Here is a 12,342-nt window from a genome sequence, read left to right on the forward strand (position 1 = left end):
TAGAATCAAATAGTTTATTTTGTCAGAAGAAACTTCTTAGTTGGTTTTGTTAACGCCGAAACTATCAAAATATTTGGAACAAATTTAAATAAAAAAGTATAAACTTTATTTTTCATTGATATAAATGTGTATTAAAACTGTTTACTACGGAAATTAAACTGATTATCTATATATCTAAATAGTAACCTCCCAGCATCACGTCTGCTGACCAATCACATCGCGTGCAGAGTGCTTCATCGGCATCGCTTACGATGTTAATTTCTGTGCCAAATTATGCATAAAACTGAGATCAATGTCAGAATTATCTTAATCTTAGAAAACCATGTCTAACAAGTCATCATCTTATTGATAAGAATGCTTGATTTCGGAAAAGATTGATTTTCACATTTTCCAGTTTTGCTTTTGATTGATTCTTCAAACTGTTTAAAATTTCTCGGATTTTATTGATACTGAAATCGACTTTTGAAGTGAACAGATTAGCTGGTGTTTATATAACTACTGTTTATAACTGTTTACAAATTGTGCAAGAATAATAATAAACAATGGCAGTATCGTGTGCTAACGAGATCACAGAACTGAGGCAAATGCAACTTCTGCCGCCAACTGACAATAAATTTGTTCCGAAGATCGAACCAGAGGGGTCAGATGATGAAAATGACTCGGAAGTTAGCTCGGAAGAGATTTCCACAACAACAAATTGTTCGCTTAGTCCAGATTCTCAATCAGTGGATCAAAAAGGAACAAAGAAATCAGGAGTTGGAGTTCGTAGACAAGAAAAACCACCATATTCTTACATTGCCTTGATAGTTATGGCAATTCAAGCTTCACCAAATAAAAGATGTACCTTGAGTGAAATATACCAGTTTTTACAGCAACGGTTCCCGTTCTTCAGAGGAGCTTACCAAGGATGGAAAAATTCAGTTCGACATAATCTTTCTCTAAACGAATGCTTCATAAAGTTACCAAAAGGTCTGGGCCGTCCAGGAAAGGGACATTATTGGACGGTTGATCCTGGAGCAGAGTTCATGTTTGAGGAGGGATCCTTCAGAAGGAGACCAAGGGGTTTCAGAAGAAAATGTCAAGCCTTAAAGCCATTCGGCATGCTAGGTATGAATGGTGCACCGAATATGATGGGACCACATTATGATCTTTTTCACCAAACTAGTAATATGAATGCAATGAATATGCCATGCACTGGAGGTGTTCCACAATCTTACGACACTAACAACCATATAATGCCGTCTGCTAATTCTACTTTACCTCACTGTAACTATACACCTATGGGACAACAAAGTCCGAACGTCAACGTAAATTGTAGCTTTAATATGACAGTAAATGGCCGATATGGCTCTTCCGGCTGTGGTATGCCTGGTTTAGAAAATGACTATATGACAAATTCAAATAATTTGACACCTTCAATGTATGAAAGAGACCATAATACAATGCAAAACATTTCTAATTCATGGAACGCACAAAGAGCTTATTTAAAGCAACAACAGATGAGTCCATCCGGAAGCACTGGTTCCATCCACAGTATGTCGCCTTCTAGTTCTGGTGACCATTCTCCATACGGACCAAATCCTCCAAGTTCTTCAGAAGCCATGGATTTAGCACTAGCTGGTAAATATTTTAAGCTATATTTTTTTTATACTCTTTACAATATTAACTTTTAATCAAATCTTTAAATCAAATTAGCATGGATGGTAGGGCAAAAACATTTGTATATAATTAAAGGTTGAATTAAAATGTATGAAATGTTCGGTCGAATATTTTTGTAAATTCTGATGTCAAAGACGTTTATACATAAAAAAATTGACTAAAACCGACCAAGTCCACAGAAATAAATCTAAATCTCTGACTACGGAAATTTTGTACTAGACTTCAGTATTTCTAAAAATTGAATTATCACAGTTTAAAATTAAACTGAACAAACCCCGTTTGACGTTTTGATCTTTAATTTATTTGCATACAAAATGAAATCTTATACAAGTTTGAGGGTTAAAAGAAACAAGAATAATTTCTTTCGCCAATATATTTAACAAAGCAGTTAAAACATGTGGCAAAATCGGGAAATACATTAATTACATAAATCTACTTGTATATGACACTATCTTTTTTACTCATGTCTGAAAAAGCCAAATAGTTTTGATAAGACACATTGACAAATTTCAAAACTTACAGAAAAATTCTGTTCCTAAAGATAAGGATTGAAAAATGGTTCTTTCTTTATATTCCCAAGGCTTCTAAAAGAGCTTTAGAGTTTTGAGGTTTTGGTTTTTAACGAAATTGTAAATTTGTCCGATTAAACAAAATGTTCATACCTTTATAAAAATAATAAGAAGCACCTTTTCTTAAAAACTCTATAATAATTGGTGAAAACTCCATTCATCTTCTCGGTGAAGTGTAACATCTGTACTTTTATTTATTGAGAAAACAATCATTTGATCAGAATTTGTCAAAATTAGTTAGAATACTGATGGGGAATTCTAATAAATCTCTTCACTGCGGGATGACGACATGGCACGAGATTTACCCTTTTAGCGTCAGTGTCGTATCATCATTGTCACAGTAGGCGGCTCTACAGATTTTAGCAGAAGATATGTTAATCCCGCAGTTAATAAATTAATGAAGGGTTATAATCATTATTATTTTTACATAATCCATTTATCTTCTGTGTGATTAATACCATAATGGTGATTTTTAAACAAATAATACTACACTTGAAATATGAAAATAATGAAATGTAGGTCCTCGAATCGTCACTTTTATATATATATATATATATATAAAGCTTACTGTATAAAATCATTATTGTAGTAAATATAAAAAAAAACAAAAAAAAAAAACACCAAAAACAAACATCATTGTTATGATTGTAAATGACACAACTATCAACAGAGAGAAAAAATGTAGGTCACCGCACGTTTTATTCTTTGTCGTCCTTAGAAATTAATTATGTTTGATTATTCTATATATCTATATTATATTAATTTTTTAAAACAAAATTGCTAAAGGTTTTCTTAAATGCCGATTTTTTTTTTCATATACTGCATTTTTTTTTATATATAAAAAGTTAAATAACAAAAACACCAAACTCCCAGGAAAATTCAAAACAAATGGATGTCAACTGTAATACTCCTGATCATGACTTGGTACCAGACATGTTCTTATATAGAAACTGGTGGACTAATCCTGGTTTTAAAGCTTGCAAATCCACTGTCGCATTAACTAAAGGTTTTATGTCATATTTTTAACAGTTTTATCTTAAACTAACGAAGCCGAATTTCAAAACGCAAGAAAAAAAGCAAAACACATTGCAAATCGCTTTTAACAAATACCATATATACATTATGTACACAGCCATGTATCACCATCATTGATGGCGATCCGATGGATACATCTGTTGTAGGGTTGTCACTGACTCAGACGTACTTATGTATATATATATATATATATATATATGTAAACAATAACACATTACGGTCCTTTTTTTATATAGAAATGGAAGTTATGAATTTATTTTGGGTGTATTTGTTAAAAGATATAGGAGTCACACTATAAAAATCCTTGGTCAAACCAATTATCAAAATAATGCTGCTTTTCTTATAAAACTTGTACTAAAAGATGTATTTATTTTAATATATTTTTTGTATTAAAATGTTTGGTTCCATACATCCTTGACAGTCAAATATTGGGCTTATAACGTTCCTGCTGATGAAGGAAAATCCAGAAAAAAAACGCGTCGAACACATGAAATTTATAACACGTTGTTTACATTTTTTAAATGTTAGACAATTGCTATATATATCTTTTTTATAACAACATTATTGGATTTTTAGCGTTCCTAGCTAGTGAAGGTAAATCCAGAAAAAAACGCTTCGGATGCATAAAATTTATAAAGCATTGTTTTTATTTTTTAATGTTAGAAAATCATCATGTTTTACAAATTGTTCTTTTAAATAATCCTTTTAATTTCAAGCGAGTCAAAGTTTTCTTTTATATAAATGAAAATTTCTGGTTACTGAATATTTACTATGCTGATAACATTCTTATTAAAACAATAAGTTTTATTGGAAATAAATGAAGTTTACTAGAAACAAAACACTCGCTCTCTGAAAGTCTTTAATCTTTTCCCAGCAGAGCGAAAGCTAATCGTATCCATCACTACTTTGTTTTAAAATTATTATCCTCCAATTTATCTCTGCCATGTTCTATTATCACCTCAAATAGATTTTTGGAGGTTGTTTGTTTATACGGGGAATTGGTCGGAGTCTTTGTACCTCCGATACCGTTGTAAAGTAACCACGGACAGTATTTCCCTTATTGGTATTGGTATCTTGTTAGACCGCGGTCATATTTCGTGATATTATGGAAAGTAAATAAATAAATAAAATTCTGGAAATATTTAATATCCTTTGATGGTTACGATTGTTGTAGTATTTTACAACATCTGTTGTTCGTGTGTATTGTAAGGTATTTATTTCTCAAACAAACAATAGTATTGATATTCTAAGAGGAGGTTTTGTTATTTCATAAAATACCAACCGGTTTGTGATAAAAACAATAATGTCAAATTATTCTCTAAAAAGCATAACACAAAATTTGTATGCATTTAGAACTCCTAAATCTGCATCTGAATATAAAGAAAAATATATATATATATATATGTAGCAATTAAACGTTTTGGGGTCAGTATGTTTGGTCCGGAAAATCAAACGGTAAAAATCGGCGAGGAACTTTTTTTTACTAAATATTGCCGTTTCTCTAAAGTCCATAAACATATCATTTTTTCTAAATGATATTTCGTTGCTTTAAAAAATCGTTTTAACGATATGAAAGTATAAGAGGGTCTCCGGATTCCTCTAGCTCCTTTTAGCATGTAAGTTTATGAGTTATTTATAAAAAGAAAAACACGAAAAAAATTCCGATATTTCAATTGGACACTTGTTACACAATGCATATCGACTCGTTCGTTTCTTCGGGGAAGGCGAATCTGGGGGCCCCCTAATATTTTTAAATCATTAAAAGGAAAAAAATAACAGCAATAACGAATCATCTGTGGACTTATTTTCGAGAAATAAATACCTAATTTAAATAGAAAACTAACATTTATGTTTCTTTTTACGTTAATTCTATACATGGTAAAAGTATTTATTTGTAAAATTAATTCTATCCTTGAAATTATAATTGCTACATAATTTTTCTATGTTCAGTTGCAGTTTAACGAGTATATGAATGCATGCAAAATTAGAAAAATAAGAAATATCGCCCTAGAAAGATGAAAAAAACATTATAAGGTCACTCAATACTGTTCTTCGGTCGTTTTTGTGTAGAAATAAAAGAGAGCGAGCTAAATTATCTGATTTTTTCCCGAAATGTATATTTTAGAAACCGATACTTGAATTGTATTCGGATATAAAAGCATACTTTAAATTCCATTCTACTTTTATGAATTGTTGGACGACCGATAATATTTTGAAATTAAATTGTTTATTTCATTCAAATCTGGAAACAGCTTAATTCAAAAAGTTTTTAGGGAATGGCGGTATTTTTTTATAGCTTCCCCAATTTTTTTAGCAATAGAATCTGAAGAACTATGCATCAATATGAAGTTAACCGAATATTAAAGTTATATTCATTGAAAATGGATTTTTTTAAACTAGATCACGAACATTGAAATTTCTTTCGATTTATCAAAATATATTAAAGATAATAAAAAAAAAGAAGATAAGGTATGATTGCCAATGAAACAACTCTCCAAATTATACAAAATGATACAGAAAGTTACAACTATAGGTCATCGTATGGCCTTTAACAATGAGCAAAGCCCATGTAGCATAGTAAGCTATAAAAGGCCACGACATGACAAGTGCAAAACAATTCAAATGAGAAAAGTAACGGTATAATTTATGTTTAAAGAAATGAACGAAAAACAAATATTGAACACAGAAACAAATGATAACCACTGAATTACAGGCTTCTGATTTGGGACACATGTGTAAGCAGTGTCCACATAAATAAATAAACAAATACATAAAACATAGATGTCATGCACAAACGAATATAATAAATCAATGAATTAATCAATTAATTGAGATAAAAACAAAACAAACAAACTAACAAATAAATAAATAAATATTTAGAAAAAAAAAAAAAAAAAAAAAAAAAATAATAATAATAGGCTGCCGCATGAAGAAATAAATTAAAAATACTGGAATAAATAAATAAAAATCAGCAAAAAAATCAGCGAAAGTACAACAAACTTTATTTTTTCTTACTATAATATAAAATCTGAATTTTTTTCCGGCATTTGGAACATATTGAAACGGTTGAAATATCTGTATCTCTCTATGCGATAAGACTAATGGGGATCTAATTTTGGGCCATTAGTACGCGATAAAGTTTCTACTTCACGCTGACCATGATGTAAACTGACAGAGTTAATGAATCTGACATGGATTACAGCTGGTCAGGGGTATAGCCCATCATCTATATATCATCTCATCACATTAGTAAATCATTACTTGGTCAGTTTTGGACATTCTCCAAGGAACAAATGTCTTAATCGGTGGTTAATGAGTGGGCAGTATTATTCATCCACTCGTAAAGATCACCACCAATCCTGGAATAAATTTATAAAATGTTTTTGAATAGAATGCATTTCATTTTTTTTTTTGAAAAGGCATATATTTATAAAATTCACCCTTCATTTAATATTGAACTAAAATATCTATGTGAATTTTTAAATTTAATATAAACTAAATAAGAACCAGCTATTGGTTTATCGGTTAATATATATTAAAAAAAAAAGAAGATGTGGTATGATTGCACCTAGAGACAAACCTCCCCAAGAGACCAAATGACACAGACATTAGTAGTGATAGTTCACCGTTCGTCCTTTAACAATGAGCAAACCCCATACCGCATTATCAGTTATAAAGACCATGAAATCAAACTGAAGTCTATGGGAGTAGTATAAATGTCAACAGTACTTCTTCTAACGATAACACAACATAACATTTTAAACGAATATTTTTTTCAATATGCTTACAATTAAATGGTATTTTATTTTATTTGATATAATATAATTGAATATCAAATATAGAAAAAATACATCTAACGGAACAGAAAACCGATGAAAAATACAACGAAAGATATAAAAATGGAAAAAAATAATGTAATATTGTAAACTCAGACGTTGCTTATAGATCTTTTGCGTTAGTTTACATTTTGTATTTCCGAAATATTTTAGAGAGAGTGAAAACATTTTAACAATAGGACAGACCTTGTTTAATTTTTTCATGGATTTACACTCTGTTTATTCATTCATTTATTTTTTATTTATCTTTTTATTTTGAATGTTGCACACAGATTTAAAAAGACATAGACAAATAAATAAATAGATTGTATAAGAAAAATAGCTTTAGAAAATACAAAAAAAATATCCATATAACACTTGTTTAAAAAGATATCAACCAATATATATAAAAAAAAAAGATGATTTAGTATGATAGCCAATGACAACTTTCCACCAGACACCAAATGACTCACTCAGAAGTTAACAACTATAGGTCAGCGTACAGCATTCAACAATGAGCAAAACCTTTACCGCAAAGCAATCTATAAAAGGCCCCTAAATGACAATATTTAAAGCAGTTCAAACAAAAGAAAAAACCAATGGCCTGATATATTTTCGAAAAAATAAACGAAATACATAAATGATATATACAAAAAATTTTCGTTTCGGTTTTAAATAAAATATAAAAAATGAAATCGTTAGACGGATTTTCAGTTGTTTTACTTAAGTCTAAAAAAAATCATATTTTTGTTCATTTTTTCTTCGCGTCTTTTTATAGCAAAGATAAATATCAAAAAATTTAACACAACATGAAACAATATCACAACCATAAAACCTTTATAATCCAGATTAATGGTAAATATTTCTTTTGTTTTAATAGGAATATATATCTGATAAGTAAAGTGGATAAGAAAATTTCAAAAGAATATATGTATTAAATATATTGTTTCATCTTTTCTTTTTACAATTAAAATATTTACAAAAAAAGTAATTTTTGTATCAAAACGTGGACCACCAAGATGGAATATTGTGGATGACTATAAAAATATAATACACAAAGTTAGCTTCTGTTTTCATTGCTTTTCTTTCTTTTAAATCGGTTTTACTATCTTATAACTTTGACATTTAGAGCTGTAATGCACTTGCAGAGCGAGTAATATAATTTTAGAGTCTTTGACGGAGAAAATATATTAGACGCAAAACGCACCACGAAAACTGACGGGAGATCCGCTGCAGTATGTAGACCACCAAGAAAAGATCATCTTTTCGTTACTAATCTGACCTCTAGGGTGTTAAAACAACAACTAAATTATCATATGACATCAGTCAGGGTAGTTAATTTCAATTTGGCATCGCTATGATTTACTGCAACAATTTGCTTTATATTGGTCTTTCTTGAACCTAATCGAAATGACAAATAGAAAAAAAATAAAGAATTGAGGGAGATGTATATCGTAAACAAAAACCAGAATCTTTGTTCTATGTTTATATTCACATGCAAACTATATTTAAATTAATTTTACATAATACGTTTGACATCTCTTCTTCACAGTTTATATCTTATCATTCATGATAGTAATTATTTTGCACTTAATAGCTTTGCTGCCTTTTGTTGCTATTTGATTTCAAGGAGCTATAAAGCTTCTTTCTTATACACAGTAGATGATTTCTAGTGTTTTACACTTAATAAAAACAATGTATAATATATAATTGACCTAGGAGTGCTCGATTTGTCCATCCTGGAAGCATTGGAAACGGTACTTTTACACTGAGTTAACATATGTCACGTGTATACCACATGCCTCTAACTAAGATAAAAACGGTACAATTTATTCGTCACGTAATGTATCGTGTCTTTTGATAATTTACATGAAAAATGTTTTGTGCCATGGACAAGCAACTGGAACGACAGAAAACTTGATTATATTCATGACTCCATTGTTCTCTGCAAAAAGTATAGAGATGATATGAGAGCATATCGAGTCGGTGTCATAAGAGTTAGATATCAACATAAGTATGCTAGACAAGATCACCTTTTTGCACTTATACTCTCTCTGTTCGTTTTCTTTTATAACAGATGGAACTCGTCATTTAATATTTTTGATTCAATTTCAACACTTTTTAAATATACCTTTGCTTATATTGTGTAAAATAATTCGGCAAACATGTTAATACTGTCTTTCTAATCAACTTTTGTGATCATCGGCGTTCAGTGCCAAGCATTTTATTCGTATCGATATTTCTGCTGTTTCAGAACCACCCCACCCCACCCCACCCCACCCCTTGACTTGGTATGTTCCCCGTCCCGTAAATAGCAGGTTATACGACTTTCGATATATTCTACAGTCGACAAAATTATATTTAAAGGTATTATTTGGGATCATGATAATCGAATGCAGCAAAGGTGCATTTAACTTGGATCCCCGTTTATCACTTGACCGGGGGAAGAGCGTCAGCTACGAACAGCTAATTTAGTTTTCGGCCATCTCACGGTGGAAGACGCGAATATGCATTATTGTTTTTCCTCTATTTGCTGTTAAAACCAAATTACATAAAATTATAAATGTGTTAGTTGGCAATGCATGGTTTCAATATTTTTACAATGCAGAATTTTCGACGTGGTAAAAAATTGTGTTATTTCAACGGGAAAAAAAATAAAACGTAAATACTTTAGTATGCAATGATGCACGAATGTAAATATTTCAAATTCTTCAAAAGAAATGTTTCGAGTTTTGAATGCTATTATTTATGTACCAGGAGGTCCTATGTATGTTGCTGCTTTTATAAAGCGGTATTCTAAAGTTTAAAAAAAAAGCGATTGAAATTAATAATTTTGTAAACAAATTATAATTGGTCAAACAAAATTATTAGGAGTCACATAACCATACTGTATTCTATCTACACCAGGGCCATTTTCAAACAGTCTTCTAATCTTCGGAGTATCACAGCTTCATCGGAGTGTCAAGCTTTCTGTAAAGATATACATGTGACGCTGGTTTTTTTTATAAACAATGTAAGCTATTTGACATGGGGACAGGATGTGCTGTCGTTGATTGCTCGGCAGTTTTGAATCCCATTGAGTAAACGGTACTCAAAATTAATATCTTGGGAGAGTGGTATATTGTATTATAAACGAATGTTAAACATTTACTTTAAAGAAGTGGATCGAAAATGGTTTAAATCTACTTATATCTGACATGAAAGCCACTACAGTAAAGTATCCATAGTCTAAACTCTTTCTTTTATTATCAGGTATGAGACTACAGAACCCAGTTTATAACCAGTCCACAACATGTGACCGGAAGCCATATGTCTACTATGGCTCAAATGGAATGTCATCAACACTTCACCCTGCATACTATGAAAAGTGCTCAATGTAACAACCAGATGATATACACTATATAGTGACAACTGGCAGCAATCAGAACCGAAAAAGAAAAGTAAAAGACAATTTTCCTGATTTTTTTAAAAGTTGTGTACAGAATTATTATGTTGTAAGATATACTGTTGTACTTTGCTATTGTCGACGCACATTGTAATTGTTAGACTACAGATATATAAATTATATATGTTTACTTAATTAGTTTATTACAATAATTGATGTGAGTATATAAATATATACGATACATCCATAACCCGAGTTGGTGCATTAAATTCAAACCAATATGTTATCATAACTGCAAAATGATAGATTTCAATAATTTAGACCTTATGGTCCGAGAACACAATTAATTCGTAGTGCATTTCTTTTAGAACATAAATAAAAATAAAAAAAATCCCACCTGCGCTTTCTCAAAGAAACTTTTACAGTGTGTTGTACTACTTTTGGGACAAATTATATCAAATTTATAGAAAACTTCATCGCCTCTAACTGAAAATATGGACAATTTTATGTTTAGGGCGTCTTGAAATCTTTTGACAGCTTCCGAACTGCTAATTTTCAACCTTTTTCAGCTGGACCAAATCACTACTTTCCTTTAAAATTCTGGACTCAAATTTTTGTACAGTGTAATTTCATCCCCCTACTTGCAATTTGAGGCATTGAACATGGAGAAATAAATTTGGAAGGGGTATAAAAATTAATGGCAAGTAACCCACTGTCAACACTAGGGACTATATTTGTAACAACGAAAATCAAGGGACGACAATGGTGGTCTCGGACCTAATATGTTAAGAAAAACATGAAAAATGCTGAATGTGCAATTATAACCAATGACACCGTTTGTAGGTTAAATTTAAGATATAATAACAATAAGAGGAAGAAGGTCATACAACAATGAGACAGCAACATTAGAACTTGAACAAATCCGCAAAAACTAGATTGGGGTCAATATAAAAAAGAAGATGCGCCAAGCTTACATAATAGATTGAATTAAGTAATACACACATGTACAAAAGTATGTGATACAAGATTTTCGATTTTCGATTTCTCAAAAGCTCATATTCATTAACATTAAAGGTTAAAGTCTGGACAACTACGTAGACTATTGGATTTTAGAACATAGATTGTACAATTCCCTAAGAATATATTGAAAGAATAAAGTAAAGATGAAAGACCAACACACTCCGCAGATATTGGTTAAAAAAATCATAATAAGAACAACACACTATATATGTGTTTTACTGCTTAAAAACTAAAAATATGGAACTTAAAAACTAAAAATATGGAACACACATACATTGACGGTTCTTATCACCACAGTGGGAACTTGTAAAAATGTAAACATAATGAAATATGTTGACATTGTTATAAACGATAAGTATTTACTTTTTTGTCATGAATACTTTTTTCATAAGAGACAAGTGGTTTATGGCGCCCATGTGAGGTTTGATTAGTTGCACGTGGGTCTGCATCTGCCGTCTGGTTGCAAGAAATATTGCATCACGTACTATACGTTACATAACTATGCATATGTTCCTCGTCCGAATAAGAACACGTTGACTACAGATTTAAATTGGTTATTTTGATATTGTAGTAATAGTCTACTGTTTATGACCGTTATGATTTGCCTAAGAACCATATTCATTATAAAATACGAACTATTTGAGTGTCTTTAAATGACTACTATTTTGTTTGTGTAGATATTTCTTACAACCATCAAGGATTTTTCTTTCGTGTTTTGTCGGGGCCTTTTATTTACGACTATACGATATGGGTTTTCCTCATTGTTAAAAACTGACCGGTTGTCTATACATCCACCTCATTCGATCTTTGGTGGCTTGTTGTCTCATTTGCAAGAATACTACGTCTCCTTACCATTATA

The 12,342-nt window shown here is 30.7% G+C and overlaps 1 protein-coding gene across 1 annotated transcript; it reads left to right on the forward strand.

Annotated features, from left to right (window-relative positions):
* The first annotated feature begins 311 nt into the window (after nucleotides 1–311).
* Nucleotides 312–10,658, forward strand: LOC134721076 (forkhead box protein F1-B-like). The gene is made up of 2 exons (XM_063583795.1): nucleotides 312–1,620; nucleotides 10,331–10,658. Exons 1-2 carry the CDS (start codon nucleotides 543–545, stop codon nucleotides 10,456–10,458), a joined length of 1,206 nt encoding a protein of 401 aa, XP_063439865.1. The 5' UTR covers nucleotides 312–542; the 3' UTR covers nucleotides 10,459–10,658.
* Nucleotides 10,659–12,342: the final 1,684 nt, after the last annotated feature.

This window comes from Mytilus trossulus, chromosome 6, assembly GCF_036588685.1.
Source record: "Mytilus trossulus isolate FHL-02 chromosome 6, PNRI_Mtr1.1.1.hap1, whole genome shotgun sequence".
In the NCBI taxonomy this organism is placed as follows: Eukaryota; Metazoa; Mollusca; class Bivalvia; order Mytilida; family Mytilidae; genus Mytilus; species Mytilus trossulus.